The sequence below is a fragment of the Saprolegnia parasitica genome, assembly GCF_000151545.1.
Source record: "Saprolegnia parasitica CBS 223.65 unplaced genomic scaffold supercont2.10, whole genome shotgun sequence".
NCBI lineage: Eukaryota > Oomycota > Saprolegniomycetes > Saprolegniales > Saprolegniaceae > Saprolegnia > Saprolegnia parasitica.
The window spans coordinates 64,248-86,521 of record NW_012156404.1 but is presented as its reverse complement, the minus strand read 5'-3'; the positions used below and the strand labels follow the sequence as shown (position 1 = coordinate 86,521).

Here is a 22,274-nt window from a genome sequence, read left to right as displayed (position 1 = left end):
CGACGCGCATCGCGTCATGGTCGCGATCGATTGGCTTCTGGCCAGGGGCTCTATCGCGCCATCTGTTGCATGCTCTGTCGCGCGCACTTGACGCCATCACTAGTTTTAGCCAATCAACTCCTTTTCTTATAGACCTTAACGCCACTACTGGTCGAAATGCACAAAATCCACAGCTTTTCGATGATTCATGTATATGATTGGTGAAAATGCATCGCTGGTATCACAGGCCGCGAACTGGGCCGCACCACCGCGTTTTTATTGCACCGGATAACCTCCATCTTCTTTTACCTCTCTTTTTGTATCCTGTGTACGTAAAATTTCAGATCCCCATTTTACGTACACCGAGCCGGAATTTTCAATGGCCGCCAGGACAATAAATTTAAGAGGTTTATCCGGCTTTGCCGCCCCTCCGGGTACCCATGGATTGTTGAAGAGTGATCTGTCGTTTAGGATATCGCTTCTAGGGTATTGTAATCATCTGACTTCTTCAACTGCTGGACACAGTACCTTCTTTGAAACGAAATGCGGGCATGTCGGAAACATTGAATGCCTCTTGGGGGCTGCGGGGGCTTGAAAAATGAGCGAAAGTTTTCTGCACTTTGACATCCATCCATACAGAGGACATGAGTGAACATTGTCGCGTCGAAAAACAATGGTCGAGAGGGTTTGGATCGCGTTCGACGACTCTTGTTTCGTAAAGGAACTTTGATCAGATCGCATTGTCGTCCTTGATGTAGAAGGTTAATTCCGCCACATGTCAACAACTTGCCGTTAGGCCCACGAACAGGTGATCGACCAGATTGGGTGTACCACGCTTGGCTCCTTTAGAATTCATCACGATTTCTCCAACGCAAACTAAGCTGGGTTCCTTGCGTCCTAATCCAGAACGAATAGATAGCCAAGGGAAGGCCGATTGCTCATCCCTTCACTGCCCACGCTTTTCTTTCCGCGTGTACGGTGATTTGCTTGCTCTGCCCAGCCCTGCAAACTGGGACGTGGACACCTGGCCGTTGAGTATGCATTCATCATACCATGACATGCTGTACACCTTGGTCGCGTGACGTCAATATCTTATTTAACGTGAGCCATATAAAAATGATGTATATAATTGAGCCAATCAAACACGTTGCATTGCAATGTAGCCAATCGCATGCTGCACGACGAGCGCCGCCGTAGAAGCATACATGTAGGTAGGATCATGGGCTTGTCGTGCCACCTGGTCCCACTTCAACGTCATCGATCTTGTCGGAGGAGTGTGCGACCAAGAACTGAGAATTCGTGCCACCTACTTGAGGAACGAGTTAGCACCAGCTGGCTTAAGTTGCGGCCACGAGCGCTCGGCTCTCCTCCAACCCCTCCTCCCCACTCACTTTTCAATTTGCGCCGTTCTTGTCCTTCCAAGCAACGACCATGGCTTTTCTAACCACAGAGGACATGAAGCTGGCCTTCTCGCTCTTCTGCTGCGTCTACGGCATCGGTACCCTCGGCATGCCCGGTAACTATGCGCGTGCCGGCTACTTTTGGGCATCGCTCGCGCTCGTCTTCATGGCGGCCGTCAACACATACGCAACGTGGTGCCTCTCCAAGGTCATGCTGGTCGCGCCCAAGAACGTCCTGACGTACGGCGACATTGGCGAGTGGTGCATGGGCGGCTTTGGTCGCTGGGCTGTCGTCATCTCGCAAATGCTCGTGTGCACGATGGTCCCGATCGTCTTCTTGGTGCTCGGCGGCTCGCTCCTCACGACGCTCTTCCCCGACACGTACAACGCGACGACGTGGATCGTCTTTATGGGTCTTGTGCTTCTCCCGATCTGCCTCGTACCGACGCTCAAGGAGGGCGCAGGCGCGGCCGCTGCGGGCTGCCTCGGCACGCTACTCGCCGATGGCATTGCGCTCTACCTCCTCGTGGACAACGTGAGCCAGAAAAACGACGGCCTCTCGACGCCGCCGCCGGACCTTTCGTTCAAGAGCGTCACCACCGTCTTTGGCAACTTGGCGCTCGCGTACGGCGCCGGCATCGTCATCCCGGCGCTCCAGCGCGAGCACTCGGACCCCACGCGCATGCCGCGCGTCATTCTCGTGACCATGACGCTCATCTCACTCTGCTTCCTCGCCGTCTCGATCACGGGTGTCTGGGTCGTCGGCTGTCAGATCCCTGGCAACCTTCTCTTTGCGGTCAACAGCGACAAACTCGGCTTTGCGGCGTCCCGCGGCGGCGTCGTCCTCGCTTTCCTCTTCATGCAGCTGCACATCACGATTGCGTTCGCAGTCATCATGTTCCCGGCCTTCTTCATCGCCGAGCGCCTCGTCCTCGGCTTCCACAAGCACTCGTTTGAGATTGCGCACGAGACGGAGAACGCATATGTGGACGTCGAAGCGGTCCAGGAAGAAGCCAAGAAGCCTGAAGCGCTCGAGGGCCCCGACATGATGACGTCGTACAACATCCCTGGCAACTACGCCAAGGCCGCCGGTCTCCGCATCCTCATTGTGGCCATCTGCACGGCCATTGCGATCGCGTGGCAGGATCACTTTGGCGACCTGCTCGACTTTGTCGGTGCGTCGTCGACGGCCACGTGCTGCATGATCCTCCCGATTGTCTTTTACCTCAAGACGTTCAACGGCTCGATTTCGCTGCCCGAGAAGATCTTTGCCTACTTCGCCGTCATCGTCTCGACCTTCCTTGCGATTTACGTCTCGATCAACACTGGCAAGGCACTCTTTGCGCCGTCGGAGAGCGACCCGTCGATCATTTTCCCTTTCTGCGCCGGCGACTACCAAAAGATGGTCTACACCAACACGACGTTCTTCAACTCCAAGCGCGCGCTCTACGGGTACTAAACGAAGGTGCTTCGTCACGTGGTTTTGTCGAGTGCGTTTGCACAATGTGAGTGAATACCAAGAGTACGTAATGAGCTTTTGAACTTTTGGTGAATACCGTCCATATTTTGTTGCCTTTCTATTTTGAAGGTGGACGATTCCCATGCAAGAATAGTTGCAGCTTGACATGGACCTGAAACGACGCGGTGCTGGCCCGCAGCTATGGAGCCTCAGCAGCAGCATCGGAGGGTCACCGCATAACCTAAATTTATTCCGGTGGCCCAAGAAGGGCTTCTCGGTGTCGCGAGAAAAGGCGCCGCTGCATGCAAGACCTCATGAATGAACAAGCTGTGACTTGCTACTCGTACTCGTTGTATTGATTGCTGTGCTCATGACGAAGAAGCCCAGCGATGGGCTTCGGTGGCAACCACGTCGCGAGGAAGTCGACGCAGCGCTTCGTCAATGTCGTCCGTGTCCCAGCCGCTCGCACACAGCACTTCTAGCTCGTGCAGCTCGTCCGTGAGTGACTTGAAGCTACGAATATGGCAGGCTGTACAGAAAACCAGTGATGCAGGTGAAGGCTACCCCGCACGCATCGACTCGAGCTTGGGATCTTTGCCTTCCTTGAACTCGAGCATATTGAGGTACCTGGTCGCATTGAGATGGAAGTGCCTGTAATTGAGCATGTACCGCTGGCTGTTTTGTGTGCTTTCCTTCTCAATCGCGACGAGCATGCTCTCGCAATATTGGAGGTCATAGCCTTGGACGCGCTGGGCCTCGTCGTCGCCGTCGTCGGCCTCGGGCGGTGGCTTGGCCATGAGCTGGTCGCCGGGCGTGTCTCGCGGCGAAGCGATGCGCGGAAGCTTCTCGATGCCCATGAGGTTCCGCGTCGCTTTGATGGACGTGGCTGGCATGCGTCCACCGGCGGGCCGCGTCGGTTGCCGCTGCGCCATCCCAGCTCGTTTTTGGTGTTCTTTGATTGGCAGAAAGCTCGTCGTTTTCGCCAAAGAATGGACCAACCAAAGGCGATATTGTGGGCAATATGGACCAATCCAAACCCCTCAAAAGACGTGCGTTTCATTGGTCGAAATAAACAAGAAATCCGCCAATGGCCTCGACTAGAATCGGTTGAACCACCAAGATCCGCATGGAGGTCGTCGAGGTGCTCAGCTTTGCCACGGCCCGCGCCCCGGAGCTCGGCGAGCTGCACCGCGCAAGTGGCTTCGAGAAGCATGGCCACGCGACGCTCCTCAAGCGCCGCAAAGATTTTCATCTTCGGCGCCGAACCAACGCCTACAACTCGCACAAATTTCCCGTGCGCCTGCGCAACAAGAAGAGGCAGGCAGCGGACCCAAGTGTCCAGCGCTGCCGAAAGCATCGGCGACGACTGCTGCTCAAGGCCAAGACCGACTACCTCCCGACGCACCGCTGGCTCGTCAAGCGCTTCGTCATGGAGCATCGGTATGGACTCCAAGTGCCCGCGCACCGACTTGACCGAAGCATCTCGGCGGCGCTGGACGCACCGGCGACGATTGCCGACGTCTCGTACACTGCTGTCATCGAGCTCCAAGGGTCACTCGACGCAATTGAAGAGGCTATCACCATGTGCATGGACGGAGATCTTTCGCCAGACGTGCTTGCTGGCGCGGTCGAGGGCAGCGTCGTGTTGTACCATCCGTCGTGCTTCCCGCTGCAAGCCATTGGGCCTGTCCAGCTCATGCTTCAGCCAGCAGCAGACGACGACGATACGTCGCGGGTCTGCTGGGTATGGGTCCACCCGGGTATCGTCGACGAAGTGCTTCACGCGCTTCGCGAGGCCGCGCTCGACGGGTACGAGGCCATCCTCATCCATCGTCGATTCCGTCTGCTCATGCCACGTGTAGGCTGCGCATCCACGACCGCCGACGCAAGCTGTCTCGGTTTGAGATCCGGGGCAAGCACGCCGGCCGCATCATGCAGCAGCTTGTCGTGCCGCACGGGACATCGACGGCCCTTTTTTGGCCCAAAGACGACGCGACGCCTGTGATTCAGACATGGAGCGCCTGCGACCCGCGAGAGCTGCCGCTTCGCCAGCCGCTTGTCGCTACGAGCGTGAGCCTCCTCGCGACACCGTCGGACGTCGACAAATCCAAGGTGCTGTGTCCGATCACGGGCGATGACATCACCGCGCCCATGGACCGCGCCGCGCTGGCGGCCGAGCCGTCGCTCGAAGCGCTCTCGACGCTCTTCGCATCTGTCATGCGCTGGGCCAATGCTGCCAATCAAGACACGACGTACGGCGACGTCTTTCCCAACAATCCAAAGGCCACGAAGAAGCCAACCAAGCTAGCCGTGGCCACGGATGTTTGCGCGTCTGTGCCCGTGTCGGGCCTCTGGAACCACGAAACTCGACTCGAGCTTCGGCGAGCGTTCGTGCCCGACCACACCGTGAACCGCAAGCCCGCGACGGGCCGGGCCCTGGCGCCAATGCCGCTCCTCGTGGTGCGGCACGCCCACGGCTACGACCTCATCACGCTGCCCGAGTACGCGCCATGCGTGTTGAAAGCAGGTGTCTTTGCCACTGCCTCCGCGGTGCGTCTTCGCCCGTCTGTCGCACTTGCTTGCTGATGGAACAAACGATTAGATTGGCATGGACGAACTTGATGCGCTACGGACGCGGCACGGACTTCTAAGGTTCGTATGGCACCTGCTTCAAACGCTTAGGGTACTGCTGGTGTAGCTTTCCGCGAGACTACCCTGACACGCGCGCCGGCGCAGCCTTCTGGGCGTCCGTGCACGCCTCGGAAGAGGCCAAGGTCGCGAGCCGTCCGAAAGCCAAGCGTGTCTCGTATGCGTCGCTGCAAGTCGCGTCACCGTTCCAGCCGTCGTGGGCGAGTCTCTTTGAGCTCAATGACGCGATGTCGCCCGACTTTTGCGTGCTCCGCGGTGAGACCTACATGGCGCCGTTCCCGTTTTACAAGCCATCGGAAAATGCGATGGAAGGTGCGACATGTCGCGCGTACAACTGTTGCTTGATACTTACGATGATGTAGACCGCGGGTTCATGCCCATGGCCATGCCGACGCTTATCTGCGTCCAGTTGCAGCTGCCGCGGCGCGGCCGCCTCGACGTCAATGCGATGGTACGTTTATGAAAACCGCCGATGCGACATGTCGAAATGACGCTAAACGACTAGATTTGCATGCCCACGGACGACGACGTGGCGGCATTTGTGGCGGACCGCAAGTGGAGTGGGTTCATGGCGCCCACGACCAAGCAGCAGCAAAAGAAGGGCACTGGCCTCGCGGTACACTGCGTTGAAACATGCTACGGAGAGAGAGCTCACGCTTTGTACAGGGCCGCGCGTGCATTGGCTACGTGACATCAGCGATCGAAACCAAGAACAAGAGCCCGATTCTGGGCACGGGCTTTTGCCACTGCGAAGCGCTCCAAGATGTGTTCTTGCCCCACGTCGCCAACGCACCATTGGGGCTCGTCCTTGTGAGAAGCCCGACATCGCTGCAGTATCGACCGGCGCTGCTCTCCGTGGCCGCCTAAAACGACAGGCGTGTCTGGACACCATGGCTTACCAAAGTTAATAATGAATGCTTCATATAGTACATTTGACGCGTGTCCATGTGTGAGGACGCCCGAACCGTAGACCTGTTTTCTGCCCGGGCACAGACAAACATGCAAGGGATCTCTTGGGTTTTGTGGAGTACTATAGACCGGGTTCTTATGCCCTTGATGTAGTCATCGTCGTTGCCAATAGCTATAATGTATCGTAGCCAACAGCCTTTGCTGAACCAGACAGCCACGTACTAGTATTCACAGGTCATCATCGATCGATAGTGCAAAAAGCAGTGTGTCGATAGTAGAAGTTGTGGGACGGGATTTGTGCTTCTGTTCTAATGCAGAACGGGGCAAGAAGCCAAGTCGATGTTGATGCTCCAGAGCGGATTGGTCATCGCACCGAGATCTCGTCACGCGTGGCGTCATCCAAGCTTCGCAGTTTTGTAGCTCTTCGTGGCTGGCAATGCTCAGAAAGGGCAATCTGCCACTTTTAAAATGCCGAAAATAGATGTGATGGATGCTGACGTGGCAAGCGGTGCACGTGCGACCGATCCGACGTGCACGAGTGTGACCCTCTGCGTGCTTTACACGGCGCTCTCTCTGCAGCAGCTACGAATATGCGATTGAGTCCGAGTACTCGGACGATACCAAGTATACGATTCTGTCCTTGCAGCCAGGTGCACCCCTGCTTGCAGCACACGCTTGCACACGGTCGCCACATTTCATTCTTTCTTTGTGCCTTGAGTCCAGTATGCTTCTCACTGTGAGCACTGTTGGCTGCGGTACCAACACGCAACGAGCTCGTCTTACTGCTTGTCCTCGCGCAGCATTTGCTCTCGATGGCAGCACGTCTCTCGGTCTTCTCCTGTGCTCGCGCAAGAGCGATTCCAATGTGGCACATGCCGCGTTCACGGAGCGGACAGGCGGCGGCATTGCATTTTTATACCACTGTACTTGGCCATTGTATGCAGTGCCCAATAAAAGACAGTGGTGTGACAGGGAGGCGTACGCTCTGATTGGTCCAAAAGGCAGGCAGCATGGGCCAGGCACACGCCGCCTCAGTGTGCAAAACCCATCGACGGACGACGACCAGCAGCAGCATGAGCGACGCCATCGTCTACCTCGGGTCCGTGCTCGTGATCGCGATCTCGGCCATCTACTTCTTCAAGTCTAGCGCGTCCGAGGCCGACAAGGCCTTTGAGGCGCGCTACAAGGCGATGCAGGAGGAGAAGCGCCGGGCGGCGCTTGCGTCGTCCGGCAGCACCGCCGCTTCAACGTCGACGACCGTGGCCGCGACCACGTCGGGCGCAGCGCCCGGTGGCCGCGCCCTTGTCTTCTTTGGCTCGCAGACCGGCACGGCCCAGAGCTTTGCGCGCACGCTCGCGGACACGGGCAACGAGCAGGGCCACTTTGCGGTCGAGGCCATCGACATGGAGGACTTTGACCCAACGACGCTCGACCGCGTCGCGCATGCGATCTTTGTCGTCGCGACGTACGGCGAGGGCGACCCGACGGACAATGCGATCGACTTTATGAAGTACCTCCAAGACGACGACAAGGTGATTCCCAAGGGCCACCTCGCCAACGTCAAGTTTACGGTCTTTGGCCTTGGCAACAAGCAGTACGAGCAGTACAATGCGGTGGGCCGCGCGATCAACACGCTCATGGAGAAGCACGGCGCATTGCGCGTGTACCCCCACGGCGAAGGCGACGACGACGACTCGCTCGAAGAGGACTTTGACGCGTGGCGCGCCGACCTCTGGAAGACGCTGCGCAAGGCCGACAAGGCGGGCAGCGACGACGACGAGCCGGCGCCGGCCGATGCGAGCAAGACCAAGCCGCCGCACCTTTCGTTTGACTGCCAGGTCGTCGGCGAACCCGCGGCGGCCCGCGTCTTTACGGACGACGAGATTCAGAATTCCAACAAGCACTTTTTCCACAACACACACGTCAAGCTCGTCGAGACGCGCGAGCTGCGGCAGTCGACGGCGAGTGGCTCGACGCTGCACCTCGAATTTGACCTCAAGAACACGCCGCTGACGTACGTGACGGCCGACAACCTCGCGATCCTCCCGGAAAACGACGCATCGATCGTGGCGCGCGTCGCGTCGTCGCTCAAGTTTCGCTCGACCAATGGATCGCGCTGACTCCGCTCGATGCGACCAAGACGGCCAAGCACCCGTTCCCGACGCCCGCGACCATCGACGACATCTTGTCCAAGTACTTGGACTTGAACGGCGCGCCGCGCAAGGGCACGCTCGCGCACCTCGCGCACTTTGCGAGTAACGCGAGCGAGCAGGAGAAGCTCTTGCATCTCGCGTCGCCCGAAGGCAAGGACGCGTACCATGCGTTCATTGTCGACAGCTGCCGCAACGTCGCCGACGTCCTCGAGGCGTTCCCGTCGATTGCGATGCCGCTCACGGCCTTGATCCACGTGCTGCCGTCGCTCCAGCCGCGCTACTACACGATCTCGTCGTCGTCGACGGTCCACCCGAGCCGCATCCACGTGACGCTCGGCGTGATCGAGTCGGACTTGGCCGACGGCCGCCGCTTCCGCGGCGTGTGCTCGAACCACCTGGCCAGCATGGCGCTGCCCACGAGCGCGACGGAAAAGACCAAGCGCCACAACCCGTACGGCGAGCAGGGCAAGAAGCAGGTGCGGTCGTGGCCGACTGCGTGCGTCACGGTGCGCAAGTCGACGTTCAAGCTCCCGTCCGACCCGTCGACGCCGATTCTCATGGTGGGCCCCGGCACGGGGATTGCGCCCATGCGCGCGTTTCTCCAGGAGCGTGACGCGCAGCGCGTCGCGGGTGCCAATGTGGGCCCCACGGTGCTCTTTTTCGGCTGCCGCCGCGAGTCGGAAGACTACTTGTATGCGGACGAGCTCGCGCAGTTTAAAGCCCGAGGCACGCTCACGCAGCTGCACTGCGCCTTCTCGCGCGACTCGGCCGCCAAGGTCTACGTCCAGCACTTGATTGAGAAAGAAGGCGCGTACGTGTACGAGCTCCTTCGCAACGGCGGCCACGTGTACGTCTGCGGCGCGACGGTCATGGGCGCCGACGTGCACAAGGCGATCGTCAGCGTCGTGCAGAAGCACGGCGGCCTCTCGGCCGACGCGGCGGCGACCTTTGTGCATGACCTCCAGCACAACCAGGCGTACATCCAAGAGCTCTGGTCGAGCTAAGTGTTCGACGGGCATAGACGCTCTGTTAGACTTGTATAAGAGCAGCCAATTTTACTTTGATTGTAATGCCCTGCCCTAACTTGCGTTGGTATGTCCGTCAAAATCTTTGCCGCCGTCCTTGCTCGTTCATGCAACCTCTTTCCTTGGTCGCGTCAAGCGCACGCTACTCATCGCCGCGCACGGTGACCTCGCGCCACGACCTCGCGCAGCCACCGCTGTCGCAGGCGTCACACCAGCCTCCAGCGTGAGCAGCACCGGCGCATCCTCGATCGCGCTGCCTGGTAGGGCCCTCGCGCGTGGTCTCCTCCGGCCATGGACTCGACCCTGGCTGTCTCTTTCTTGCCTGCGGTCGTCGCCAAGAGTCGCCCACTGACCACTGACCGCTCCATGGCGGTTGCTAGATTTCTGAAATCCAACGACTGTTGTAGATCCAACAGCCGTTTTTGCACAGTTGCACGTGGGTCGGATACCATATGGCGCTGCGGTTACGTCGCTCGGATCGCGTGCTCCGTTTGCGCCGCGTCTCGGCCGTTTTTTAATGACGTTTATGTACATGCACGCGCCGACGACAAATGTGACAAAAGTGCAGTTGTACCGGGGATCGAATCGCCGGCCAACGAAATTGACCGGTAGCGTAAAATTGCATTCCAATTCGTATTGGCTGTACTCTCAACTCGAAATCGCCAATCACACGTTATCCGGACACCATGACAACCGTCTTCGATCGCCTCTCCGCCTCTCGCACCCGCCTCTTCTCGGAACGTGCCGCGCTCAAAATCGCCCGCGAAATGGCGGAGTGCACGTTCCGGCCGCAAATTAACCGGCGCCATCCGGTCAAGTCGGCACCTGCCACCAAACCGGCGCCGGTGTCACGGCCCAAAGTGGCGCCTGTCACGGCTGTAACACGGCCCAAAGCGGCACCTGCCACCAAACCGGCGGCGGTGTCTCGGCCAAAAGTGGCGCCTGTCACGGCTGTAACACGACCCAAAGCGGCACCTGCCACCAAACCGGTGGCGGTGTCTCGGCCCAAAGTGGCGCCTGTCACGGCTGTAACACGACCCAAAGCGGCACCTGCCACAAAGTGCACCGCCGTAACGGCCGCGCTACGATCGGCACACGCCACTACACAGGTGCCGCCAATCACGCACAAAGCGGCACCTGCCACAAAGAGCACCACACAGCTGGTACAATCGGCACCTGCCGCCACAAAGGTGCCGCCAATGACCCCCAAAGTGGCACCTGCCACCTGGGAACATTCCCGGAACTCCATCGGCGAGGCCGCCATTCGGATCCTGCGCGAGGCGCGCCTCAAGCACCTAGCGCAACAAGCATAACACGAAAATAATGAAACTAATAAAACTTGTCTTTTTCTTCGAGCAACTACGGTCTACAAACATGAGGAGGTGTTGTCGTGATGGGGTCATGTTGTACAAACATGAGGCGACACTTGAGGCGACACATGTTGACGACACATGTTGACGACACGAAATGAAGACAGATTGTCAGCGCACAAAGAGGTGGGCGCAAGACGGACGCGGTGTCTATGGCAGAGCTGAGGACGTATCGTCGCATTGGTGCATGCCATGGTAGCAACCCTAGTCCCCGAAGGCGCTACCTGCCCCGCATGACGACGCACAAGTCGACACGGTGAAGCTCAGAGCCGAGTCGGGTGCGAGATCCGAGCAAGATGTGGGACTCACAGAGACGCCACGTGCTTGAGGTTGCGAGCTCGAAATGCAGCGTTGTCGTTCGCAGGGATCTGTAGGAACGAGCTGTAAAGACGAAGACCTGCTGCGTACTGCCGCGCACTTGCTGCAGTTGCTACGTGGCTGCTAACTAAGGACATGGACAGCAACGTAGCCGTCCACTTGAATTCGATTTAGGTACACGTCGAAGGTCACACGCATTCATGACGCGAGGGTGAAGTCACAAAGCCATTCCTGTGGCGTTCGTAGTTTGGAAAAGACGCATCGTTTCGGCTTTCTGCTGCAAGTGCTCGAGCGGAACAAGAAACCGGTTCGACGGGCGGCTCCTTGTGATGAGCCCCTCGGGCATCTCAGAGTGAACCCTTCATCGTTGCGAGCCAGAACGTGTTCAGCATTGGATTGGCGACATCATGGTGGTCACACGTCAACGTGCGTCAACGGTAGCCTTGGGCCGCAGCCTTCGACTCGAAAAAAGTGCGTCTTGTTGGCAGCTCCGGCCAAGCCGAACGAGAACGAGGCTCCGGGGTGGCGTCGACCAGAATCGCCTCGGGCACAAGATCGCACGAGGACATGAATGGCATTGATATATTCTAGTAGCTCGTCGCTGCGACACTGCGTCAACAAACTCAAAAAAGGGTCGGAGATGTTGCGTGTCGACGATCGCGACACGCGCACCTGCGGTTTCGTGCGCCGCAACCGACCAGAAAGGCAGGAACCGTTTCGCGGCCAATGTCGGCGTCGCCTCGAACCAAGTCTCATGCGCTGCGCTGCGCCGTGTCGCCGTCCCGTCCGCCGAGCATGGACACCGAGAACGGTAGTAGCGCGGGTCTCCACCCGCTGCTGCGGCCCGTACTGCGGGCCAAGCAGAAAATCGTGCCGCAGCGACCGCCGCTCAAACCAGCGCTCGGTTGCGAAGTGCCCAAGCCTGCGAGCCGCGGCGAAGGTGACGCGCAGCGGCCTCGGAGCAGCAACGACACATCCAACCAAGGCCGGCCACGCTCGTCCGGCCCCGAGGCATGCGACGTGCTGGACAGTGCACCGCGCGTCGACGCATTAAGCGAGAGTCCACGACCACTCCTTGCCAGCGACTTGTATTTTGAGCTCGTTAAACAGGAGGAGAGCAAGCGCATGTCGCCACGGGTTGCCCGCCAGCACAACCGGCACTTGTACCATGACAAGATGCAGGCCAAGTACAGTGAGATGCGCGTGCTTCGAGCGCGCATCAAGCAGCTCGAGACCGACTTGCAGAGTGGGCAGACGACGACGACAGTAGGCGGTAGTGACGCCGAAGGAAGCCAGGCCAACGATGCCAATGCACCGTCGCCCGAAAAGCCGACCGACGCGCATTTGCCGGTGCCGCGCGACCGCGTACTCAAGCTCGAGCGGCACTTGCTCGAAGCCAAAGACGAGATCCAAGCGATGCGACTCAAATTAGACTCGGGGCGCACGAACGACAAGGCACTCATCGATACGCTCGTGGCCAAACTCGACCTCGAGCGCGCGGCCAACAAGATGCTCGGTCAGAAAGTATTTGAGCTCGAGGCGGCGCTCAAGGTGGCCGTCACAAAGCTCACGGGCGTCGAGCTCGAGCTGCAATCGGAGCGCTTGGAACGCGACGTGATGATCGAGCAGCTCACGAGCATGTCGCGTCAAGCCATTTCGGACCACCGGCGCAAGGTCATCAACACCAAAGTGAAAGGGCTCGTCTCCGCCATTGGCAAGGAGTCACTGCACGTCAAGCTCGACGCGACGTCGGCCCAGCTCGAGAAAGTCGAGGTACGACGATTCATGGCATCCCCTCTGCTTTGTTTCACGCACTGTCAGGGCTTGTTGCAACAAATGGAGCTCGAGGCCATGAGGTGGAAGCGCGAAGCAATGCAAAAGCAAGCTGCGCTGGACGAGTACGCCAAGCGAGGTCTCGCGTCAACCAGGTACACAACCCTCCACTTCCACACAAACACCGGCGCCCATCGCATGTCGTAGCATGGCGCTGACCCAAGGATCGATGCTCCACCAGGTCGACCCAGCGATTGCCGAGCTGCTCGAACACGCGCATGGGACGCCCGACGTGGTCTTCAACCGCGCGTTGGTCGTCGACGGACACTCGCTCTTCTTCCACGTGGTGCGTGGACCGATCGCACACGGACTCGCCTTGCACTTTGTCGCGTACGAGCCGCGGACGGCGCAGGAAGACGTCCTCACGTTCTTCGCGCCGGATATTTCGCGGCTTCTCGTCGACGGTGACAAGTACCTTTTGCAGCCCTCGGAGCCGTCGCTCATCGCAGAGCTCGTGGACCGGCTTTTCCTCACCCTCGCCGTCGGCTTCAAGAACGGCACGTTTGTGCTTGTCGAACGGGCACCGCCGAGGCGTCTGCGCAGGCTATGCCAGTGACGACGACGCCCATCTACCGCGGCTCGCTCCACCTGCAAGGCACGCCGTTGACCGTGGTCGTCAACGAAGTGTGTGCGAGCGCTTTCACGGACGTGTGGTCGCTCCAAGTGCGCGCGAGCTCGATCGAGGACGAGCGCGAGTGGGTCTGCAGCATCGCCATGGAGCAAGTCCTTCGCGTGTGTCCGAGTCTTGTGAGCTACAAACCGAACGAGGCGCGGCAGTGGCGGCTGGCCCACAACATCGATGCCAACGCGCTCATTTTATCGCCGCTCTTCAAGACGCTCGTCTTGACACCGACGCCTGACGGACATGGCGTGCTTGCCTCGACTCTGACAGGCACGACGCCTCTTGTGGACGATACCATCGCAGCCAACGCGCCAGCGACAACAATAACGACGACGTTGCAGCCCCCCGCCCTCCACCCCAACGCCCCTTCCGCAGCCGATCGGCCGCTAATGCTGCGGACGCTTTTGACGCTGCGAGGCACGCTGTACTACCTCACACTACGCGAGCTCTGGGACGCTAGTGTCCTCTTGGACGTCTCGCTCTACGACTCGTTCACGGACAACATTCTGCAAGCCACGTTCGATGTGCGCGCGCTTGGCCCCGTGATCCAGTGCGCGCTGGCCCTAACCCCCCTCCCCCACCCCCTGGGCCGCCTCGAGACGGGGATTCCACCACCGCTACGCCCGGTCTTGGCCCAACTGCTTCCATTGGCACTGGACCTGTCCCCATCGACGCAGACCCTAACCCTGGCGCCCGCAACACTGGCCCGCAACGTGGCCTTGACCAACAAGGTGCTTCCAACGCACGTCGTGACAGTCTCTCTCTCCGAGACCGAGATGGCACCGCTCGGTGTCCCGCTGCGCATCGAGGTATTGACGCACGACGCCTCCTTGGCCGACGCCGCGCTGGGTCGACTCCTCCCGCTCTTGCGCCGACACGGACCACCGATCGCACAACGACTCTGCACGGGCGCCCATGCCCTCGTGCGCCTGTATGAACCATCGGCGGTCTCGAGTACGCGCGACAAGCCGTCGTTCTACCACGTCCTTCGCGCGACAACGATGGATCGCGAGTGCACCTCTGCTTGGCTCGTCGTCCAGCGAGACATACCGCTGGCCTTTGTCTTGGCCCTTTGGCGCCCCCGCCTCTGTAGCGAGTCGTAGAGCCTTTTGATGTAATCCTAATACCGTTGGATGCGATTCTCGTTAACTCGCGCGGGGAGAGCCATATATGTATTCTAGTCCATGACCAAGTACTTGTGGAGGAGGTGCTGGGCCAAGTCCGTGGCACCACTACACTCATCGTGCTCAGCACCCATGGACGATGATATCAGGACGAATTGTACCTCTTCTTGTAGACAAGCGACAAGTTGTACGCGGCCTCGCGGCAGAGACGGTACTCGGCGCGCACCTCGGGATGCTTGTCGTGAAATCGCAGCACGCGCTCGTACATGGCAATCGCTAAATGGTTGAGGTCCTACTCCAATCGTCTCAGGTCGCATTATTCAATCGAGCGCACGCAACGCACGAGCTGGTGGTAGGCGCGGGCCGTGTTGTACCAGCCTTCGACGTGGGCGACGTCGACGCCAAAGCCATTGCTCTCCTGCAAAAGCTCTTGCTGCTTGACGCGCTTGCCGTGGTACGTCTGGAAGAATGCGAACGCTTTGACCACCGACTGCTGCCGGTCCTGCACCGTGCGCTGCATGGACGAGTTGAGGTACGCAAGACCGATGCAGAGCAGCACGAGCGGGTCGTCCGGGAGCTCGAGGTGCGCAAGCGTGAGCTCGCCCACCGCAAGCGATGAAAAGTCGTAGGCCGACGACCGATGGCCGGCCATGATCATCGCCGGCACGCACTTGGGGTGGTCGCGGAGAACCTTGGCCTACTCGATAGATTGATATTTCCGTCCATCGACCAGGGTTGGTCAGAGGAAGACGCGCGTACGAGGAACTTTTGGTGCCAGGAAAAGACCCCTGTGTGCGAAATGACGTGGCCAAAGAGGCTCCAGTAGCCCATGTCCAGCGGGTCTTCCACGACGTTGAGGCGCGCGCACTCGTACGCCATGCGGTTTCATTAAACGCCAGCGCCGTCGTGAGCGCTTGAAAGCGCAAGTTGAACCTACAGCACGCATATGAGACGAGCTTCAGGAAGTTCCGTGGAACGCACCGCAACGCCGGGTCCGAGACCTTGTCGCTGCAGTTGACTTCGGTGAGGAGCTCGATCGCGCACGCGGGTTGTCCGATCTCGGTCAGCGCATGGCCGACATCCGTGATGAGCTCGTAGTGCTCGGCTTTCGAGAGCGCTTTGAGCACGAGGATTTGCTGGGCGACGCGCAAGACGACGCCAATGAGCGTGTCTCGGGCGACCGGGTCGTCTTGGTTTACGACGTACGTGGCCCGCATCGTGAGCCAGACGTTGGCCTGCATGTCGTTGACCGGTGCATTCGACGCGTCCTTGCTGCCTTGGTTGGACTTGTCGTCGTAGTAGCGCTACCAACCCCAACCCCAAGTGTAAAGGATACGCCACACGAGGCGAGATGGTACCTGCATCTTGCGCATGAGACGACGCGTGCCGATCAAGCGCTTCGACTGCTGGAGCGAGAGCATGATGATTGGAATCCCGACCTTGCAGAGCATGTCGGGGTTGCCTACACCAAAAAAGAGAATGTGTCTTGTCCATCATGGGGTAGAAGCGGGATGCAGCACCGTTGGCGCGGTGCAGACGACCGTACAGCAACAGCAATTTGAGGCGAATGGCATTTTCCATGGCGTCCACGGAGAACGCCGGGTCGCTCCAGCCCGACATCGAGTCGTTCTCCTCACCGTCGTCCTCGTCGTCTTCGTCGTCGTCCTCGTCGTCGTCTTCATCCTCGTCCTCGTCCATGTCCTCGTCGTCCATCTCGGCGTCGGCTCCGTCTTCGGTTGGCGGGTCGTCGCGCTTGGCCATGGCCGACGACGACCGCGAGTTGACCCAGTGCGGCCGGATCGGCGGACGCAGCACCGCGGTGGCAACATACGTTTCAAAGAGCTCGAGGCCGCGCGCAATCTGCTGGAGCTGCAAGCACAGCGCAAGGGCACTCCATGCCACCTACACAAAGGCGCATATAATACGACCGACAGCTCAATTACAACAACTTACGTGGGGGTCCACGGCAGCAAACTGCACTTGGGCCGCGAGCGCCTTTTCAAAATGGCCCAGCGCCACATCCGCGACCCCTTGCCGCTCGTAGGCTTGGCCCAAAAGCACATAGAGTTTCTATATACCACGTCACATTTCGCCACATGAAAACGATTGAAAAAGAGATGGCGACTTACATCGGTGCAGAGGCTCGGGGTGCCAAGGAGCTTCTCGAGGATCGAGACGACGGTCGCGTCGTGGCCGCCGACAATGGCGTAGGCGTCGGCGACGTCGATGTGCAGGTCCCCAAAGGTCGCCAGGTCGTGCGCATACCTAGCCCCAGGAAAAAAGTTATGAGAAAATGCATTGACGCAAAGGATGACGTACAGGATCTGGAACATGGTGTCGCCGAGCTCGATGTCCCCGAGGAAGAGCTGACAGATGCCGTACTTGACGACGATGTCGAGCGGCAGCGTATCTTGGATCTCGTCGTCGTCCGAGGACTTTTTGCGATCGAACATGGCCTCGATGAGCGTCACGGCGTCCGGGTACTGCTTGAGCGTGATGTAGAGGTCCGAGAGCATGTTGACCGCGTGAAGCTCTAACCCGACACGGTCATTTTCGACATTCGGGCGTTTTGATGGGCTTTATACCAAATTGAACCGCTTCGTCGTTGTGGGCGGCGCGTTGGATGCAGAGCTTGAGCGCGTCGATCGCTTCGGCCTTTTGCGAGTTCGAGTGAAAGCACTCGGCCACTTGGAGCCAAATCGCGAGGTCGTCTGGGGTCTACGCAGATACGTGTGCTCGCCAACACAAAGACGGTGGTCGTCTACCAGCAACGCAATCTTCTTGAGCGTCTCGGCCGCGCGACGGTTGTCGCCTTGCTCCTTGCACACCTCGGCGTACGCGTACAAGGTCGCAACGTCCTTGGGATCGGCGTGGCACGCCCTAAGCACATGAACGTTGGTAAAGAATGATGATATCGACGCACGTACATCTTGAAGCAGTACGTGGCCTGGTCGGGATTCCCAATCTCCTTGGCCATTTCGCCCACGCGCCGCCAGAGCGCAGCGTCCTAAGACAGACTCGGCACCAAGTCCAGACGATTAAAAGGGCATACCGAGGACGTGAGCGTGCACGCGATGAGGTAGAATTGGATGGCTTTTTGCACGTCGTGCTGCTTTTCGTAGATCAAGCCGAGCGTATGGTACGGGTCCGGCACGGTCGGCGCCTTCTTGATAAAGTCCTTGAGCATCGCGATCGCGCGCTCGAGGTCACCGGACATGTACGCAGCATTGGCCTCGCCCATGAGCTCGGCAAACTCGGGCGGTACGAGGTTCTTCTCCTTGCGCCGCTTGCGCAACCCGCGAATGTGGCGCCGACGCTTGCCCCAGATCTAAACGCGGTCCTTTACCGAGCGGCCGCGATGTAGGGCTGTCGTACCTGGCGCTCGAGGTCCGAGTCGTCCTCGTCTTCGACAAAGGTATCTTCCTGGCGCGGCCGCTTGGCGCCACTGGCATCGTTGCCGTCGCTCTCCTCATTCTTGTCGTCGTCGTCGTCGTCGTCCGAAGCGTCATCGCCGCCACTGGACGCGCCGTCGTAGAGCGAGTCGCTGCTCGACGCTTCGTCCGGCGCGACCGCGACCGTCGTCGACTCGAGCAAGGATTGGAACGACATGCTCTTCTGCACTGGCAGCGTCGATGCCATTGGTCAACACGATTCGCAAAATATGCAGTTTTGTCGCGGACCTCGTGGCGCCGACCGTGGATGGGCATCACTTACAACGATACTAGGGCGTGTAAGAGTTTACTGCAATGGGGAATGCACGAGGGATGAAATTCGATATCTGCAACGCCTCGCCTTCGCGACGGCTAAGCCTCGCTGCCGCCGTCAGTCACACACTGCAACAAGCCTCGCCTCCAAAAACAGTCCAGTGTAAATTACATCGATATGGACTCATTTCAACAACCAAATGGCCGACAGACAGCAACTCGGCACCGCAGCTCGGTACCGGTCCAGTACGATCTCACATGATACCTCACGCAGCAGTGCCGTCGTTATGGCTACCACCAACCTTGGATGGTATATGTCCTGTCCAAGCTGCAATGTTACGGCTGTCGATTGGCCGGCGAGCAATTGCAGAAGCATGCAGATGATTTCTCGTCTCTGTTGTTGGATGCCTCTATCTGTGTGGTTGAACTTTTACGTGCATGCGACGTCTTTGTCAATGCAAAGATAGCGCCACACACGTGGTCCTGAGAACGGCTTGCGAGCTACTCTAGTGGAGTGCACTCCTTTGATTGCAGCGAGACAACCACTTATTTGAAAGTGTCTTTCCTGGGCGTTTGCTCCGAGCGCCGAGTCGCACCACCTTCCATCCACATGACTTCGAGCAAAAGCACGGTCATGGGCACGCAGTAGAGGAACACGAGGGCCGGAAGGCTCACGAGTGGCGTCACGTAAATGCCAATGAGCACTTCAGCGGCGCCGACGCCCACCGACCGCGCGACCGCCGCCCACGAGAGGCCCGCGACGAGCGCCAGTGCAAACAGAAACAGTGCGATCGGGATCGCCACCATGAGGGACGCGGTCTGCGTCGACATGGCCGAGGCCGTGCCGTTGCTATGCGATGCGGTAACGTCGTGCTCGTTGGCGACGTGCGCGATCATGTAGAGTCCCGTCGCAAAGGCCGCGAGCGCGCAATGCACGACAAAGTGACCAAGGCCAATGCGGAACGATGCGCGCGGGTTCGCCTCCATTTCGTGGCCGAACGGAACGAAGAAATAGAACCACCAGAGGAGGAAGAGGAGGAGCGTCGAGCCAATCAAGATCGCGAGTGCGTCATAGCTAAAGCCGTGGGGTCCATGCAAGACGGTCGCATGCGAGAGCGAGAGGAGGCTCTCGCCAAAGATGATGATGGTAAACTCGGCGTACCGCTCCGAGACGTGGTGCGCGTGGAAGCGGACTTGCTTACTGCGAGAGACGAGGCTCGGCAGCGTAATGTCGAGGACTCCAAGGACAAAGTACCAGACTTCAAACATTTCTTCGGACAGCGTCGCTTGAAACAAAAGGATCCACCCAACGAGGACGGTGCAGCTGGCCACCATGGACCGTAAATTCAAGTGCCGGTGCTGCACATCATACCACGCCGCGCGGCCGCGAAGGAGGCCTTCGAGCGAGACGCGCAGAACGACGTACCCCGCAATGACTTCATCCTTGTCGTGCTTGATGCCGTCTGTGACGACGAGGAGCCCGATCATTTGCCCGAGCGTCGCGAGCCGGTACAAGGCGTCGTCGACGTCGTACATGGACGCGAACCACGTGAACGGCAGCCACGCATTCCAGACGGCGAAGAAGAGCATGACAAACACGATCGTGTTTTGGAAAAGGTTGTCGCCATGCTGCATCGACGTCGCAAAGACGTTCGAGACGGCCGAGAGCGCGACGACAAGCGTCAAATCAAAGAGCTTTTCGAGCGGCGTCGACTTGCGGTTGGACTCTTTCGGGTCACGACCAACCATGGGTTTGTGGAACGCGCTGTGGTGGAGCGAGTTGCGCTCGAGCGTGTACGTGGAGTGCACAGGCTGCAGCGCCTATGTCGGGTGCGCCGACTTGGCAACGAGGGCTGGCTCCACGTGTCCGCTTGTCATGGTTTGAACGGGGTGCTAATTTGGACAGGACGCCTGATTTAGACCAAATGAGATGTGACGTTTATTCGCGTTGATCAACACAGCAGAACCATACACTTGCAAGCTAAGCATGATGGACTCCGGTCGCGTCCGTGCTAACCTCAGGCAACGAGCCCAACCCATCACTCCACCCACCGTATTGGTTCGTGAGCATACATGTATATTTTGGTCCACAGATGCTACCAAGTCACTACGTCCTCGTACAGCGTGAGGCACCCAACGAGCGCGACAAGGTGGAACGCCGCAAGTCTTGACGCGTCGCTGCGGCGAATGGCGCCGGAAGAACGACTCGGTAGCGGGTACAGCGTATGTTTACTCTGTGTGTAGTTGCCGTGGACTTGCTCCCACGTCTCGATCGCGTCCATGCCGTTCATTTGCCGCCATTGGATCACGCGGGCTGTACGCCACGCGCTCTCGGGGTTGTACGCTCTCCCTAGACGACGGATATTACGGTTATTGATGTATACAAGCGAGTGCGCACCGTAGCCGCTGCAGCCGCCGTAGCAGAGCTGGATGCCTTGTCGAAGGACGCAGTAGTTGTTGCTGTGGTCGTGGCCCACAAACATGGCCTTGACGTCGCCCACTAGAGACGATACCGTTGCATGAGCCAATGTCTCCCATTTACGGCATCGCACTTTGGACCATGGTGTCAAGAAGACCCGTTTGCGGACCGTACGAGACGACCTCGCCCTTCTTACCCCATACGAGCGACGACTCGTTGGCTTGGAGGTCGTACTCTGGAATCGGAATATGGCCAAAGAGGATGGCTGGCACGGTTTGATCTGCTGTGGAAGCCGCGAGGGACCGCAGATACGAGTGCTGGCTCGGTCGCACGGTGCCGTCAACGCCCGTGTCGATAAAGTACATGCGAAACACAGCCCTGGCGTCGTGCTGAGCGTCGAGGTGGTAGTTGCCGCTGCCGTCGACTGTCTCGGGGCCGTGGATTGTTCTTGAAAACGGCAGCGACGCAATGTAGGCGAGCATTTCGCGCCGTGACATGGTCGGCTACTCCGCCCAACCATGAAAATCGTTAGCCTCTTCAACAAGACTCGTACTCCTTCGTCATGGTTGCCAAAGACCATGGCCCACTGTACCGATGCTGCGATGAAAGGGCGCGCGTAGCTGTCGATGGCCTTCTTGACCTCGTCGACGTCCTATGATGATGCCTCGGAAATGCATGTGATGTCTCAAACGCACGTGACTCAGCTGCGTGTTTTCGACTTGGTCGCCTGTAAAGACAACCAAGTCGGGCGATACGTGCGCGACAAGCTCGGTCAGGAACGCTGTCATGTTGGCCTCGGTGCACGGGTCTCCATGGGCTGGCACGTCGCGGCACGCGTAGCTAGCGTCGCCCGTAAAGTGAACGTCGGGAATTTGCAGCACGGTGAAGCTCAAGGAGGCGTCGGGTCCCACCCGCGCCGTGAGGTTGGCCGCATGAGCAGCCACCGTAAGCACCAGAGCTGCCTACGGGAATGGTTTGTGAGCGCTGGCACCATCACGATCGACGTGGGCACCGCTGTGCAGAATACTACCACCATTTTTTAATGGAGACATCTCTGTCGAATATATGAAACGTCCCGAACACTCAAGATCTGTCCATGTACACTTCAGTTCTGTCCATGCACACTCAAGATCTGCATTTTGTTTGCACAACACGGTATCGATCAATTCTGTCCATCGACAAGATATCTTTGTAGCTCCGAAAATGGAGCTAAACAGGTCCGATGCTGTGCGTATAGTAGCACCGCGGACGCTTGGCGTCAGTCTCACGGCGTCTTGCGAGAGGTCGGGGACACGTGTGGCATGAGCCCA

The 22,274-nt window shown here is 58.9% G+C and overlaps 7 protein-coding genes across 7 annotated transcripts; 4 read left to right on the top strand and 3 right to left on the bottom strand.

Moving 5' to 3' along the window:
* Positions 1-1,410: 1,410 nt before the first annotated feature.
* Positions 1,411-2,951, top strand: SPRG_03822 (hypothetical protein; the record flags this gene model as incomplete). The annotated part of the gene is made up of 1 exon (XM_012342419.1): positions 1,411-2,951. One exon carries the CDS (start codon positions 1,411-1,413, stop codon positions 2,836-2,838), a length of 1,428 nt encoding a protein of 475 aa, XP_012197809.1. The 3' UTR covers positions 2,839-2,951.
* Positions 2,952-3,149: 198 nt separating this feature from the next.
* On the bottom strand, positions 3,150-3,786 carry SPRG_03821 (hypothetical protein). The gene is made up of 3 exons (XM_012342418.1): positions 3,508-3,786; positions 3,403-3,465; positions 3,150-3,351 (listed from the first exon to the last, which is right to left on the bottom strand). Exons 1-3 carry the CDS (start codon positions 3,768-3,770, stop codon positions 3,207-3,209), a joined length of 471 nt encoding a protein of 156 aa, XP_012197808.1. The 5' UTR covers positions 3,771-3,786; the 3' UTR covers positions 3,150-3,206.
* A 165-nt stretch (positions 3,787-3,951) lies between these two features.
* On the top strand, positions 3,952-6,424 carry SPRG_03820 (hypothetical protein). Its single transcript, XM_012342417.1, has 7 exons — positions 3,952-4,647; positions 4,701-5,388; positions 5,441-5,490; positions 5,537-5,799; positions 5,850-5,938; positions 5,993-6,103; positions 6,154-6,424. The coding sequence occupies exons 1-7, from the start codon at positions 3,965-3,967 to the stop codon at positions 6,352-6,354; spliced, it is 2,085 nt and encodes a 694-aa protein (XP_012197807.1). The 5' UTR covers positions 3,952-3,964; the 3' UTR covers positions 6,355-6,424.
* Positions 6,425-7,469: 1,045 nt separating this feature from the next.
* Positions 7,470-9,553, top strand: SPRG_03819 (hypothetical protein; the record flags this gene model as incomplete). Its single annotated transcript, XM_012342416.1, has 2 exons — positions 7,470-8,471; positions 8,537-9,553. 2 exons carry the CDS (start codon positions 7,470-7,472, stop codon positions 9,551-9,553), a joined length of 2,019 nt encoding a protein of 672 aa, XP_012197806.1.
* A 2,420-nt stretch (positions 9,554-11,973) lies between these two features.
* On the top strand, positions 11,974-14,820 carry SPRG_03818 (hypothetical protein; the record flags this gene model as incomplete). The annotated part of the gene is made up of 4 exons (XM_012342415.1): positions 11,974-13,035; positions 13,084-13,190; positions 13,243-13,606; positions 13,639-14,820. The coding sequence occupies exons 1-4, from the start codon at positions 11,989-11,991 to the stop codon at positions 14,818-14,820; spliced, it is 2,700 nt and encodes an 899-aa protein (XP_012197805.1). The 5' UTR covers positions 11,974-11,988.
* A 21-nt stretch (positions 14,821-14,841) lies between these two features.
* Positions 14,842-18,486, bottom strand: SPRG_03817 (hypothetical protein). The gene is made up of 15 exons (XM_012342414.1): positions 18,217-18,486; positions 17,894-18,169; positions 17,769-17,848; positions 17,607-17,721; positions 17,427-17,559; positions 17,161-17,374; positions 16,971-17,106; positions 16,795-16,911; positions 16,362-16,743; positions 16,200-16,303; positions 15,823-16,145; positions 15,601-15,774; positions 15,185-15,538; positions 15,003-15,133; positions 14,842-14,949 (listed from the first exon to the last, which is right to left on the bottom strand). The coding sequence occupies exons 1-13, from the start codon at positions 18,478-18,480 to the stop codon at positions 15,496-15,498; spliced, it is 2,361 nt and encodes a 786-aa protein (XP_012197804.1). The 5' UTR covers positions 18,481-18,486; the 3' UTR covers positions 14,842-14,949; positions 15,003-15,133; positions 15,185-15,495.
* Positions 18,487-19,091: 605 nt separating this feature from the next.
* On the bottom strand, positions 19,092-21,958 carry SPRG_03816 (hypothetical protein; the record flags this gene model as incomplete). The annotated part of the gene is made up of 7 exons (XM_012342413.1): positions 19,092-20,366; positions 20,657-20,895; positions 20,944-21,045; positions 21,098-21,467; positions 21,518-21,616; positions 21,660-21,926; positions 21,956-21,958. The coding sequence occupies 7 exons, from the start codon at positions 21,956-21,958 to the stop codon at positions 19,092-19,094; spliced, it is 2,355 nt and encodes a 784-aa protein (XP_012197803.1).
* Positions 21,959-22,274: the final 316 nt, after the last annotated feature.

Coding starts and splice junctions, on each gene's coding strand:
- SPRG_03817 (XM_012342414.1), bottom strand. CDS start 18,480: ATGGCATCGACGCTGCCAGTGCAGAAGAGCATGTCGTTCCAATCCTTG. Junction 17,560..17,606: donor TCAAGAAGATTGCGTTGCTG/GTAGACGACCAC, acceptor GTATCTGCGTAG/ACCCCAGACGACCTCGCGAT. Junction 16,912..16,970: donor CCCCGAGCCTCTGCACCGAT/GTAAGTCGCCAT, acceptor CGTGGTATATAG/AAACTCTATGTGCTTTTGGG.
- SPRG_03821 (XM_012342418.1), bottom strand. CDS start 3,770: ATGGCGCAGCGGCAACCGACGCGGCCCGCCGGTGGACGCATGCCAGCC. Junction 3,466..3,507: donor AGCACACAAAACAGCCAGCG/GTACATGCTCAA, acceptor CAATGCGACCAG/GTACCTCAATATGCTCGAGT. Junction 3,352..3,402: donor CTCGAGTCGATGCGTGCGGG/GTAGCCTTCACC, acceptor CCATATTCGTAG/CTTCAAGTCACTCACGGACG.
- SPRG_03820 (XM_012342417.1), top strand. CDS start 3,965: ATGGAGGTCGTCGAGGTGCTCAGCTTTGCCACGGCCCGCGCCCCGGAG. Junction 4,648..4,700: donor CGCGAGGCCGCGCTCGACGG/GTACGAGGCCAT, acceptor TGCCACGTGTAG/GCTGCGCATCCACGACCGCC. Junction 5,389..5,440: donor TCTTTGCCACTGCCTCCGCG/GTGCGTCTTCGC, acceptor ACAAACGATTAG/ATTGGCATGGACGAACTTGA.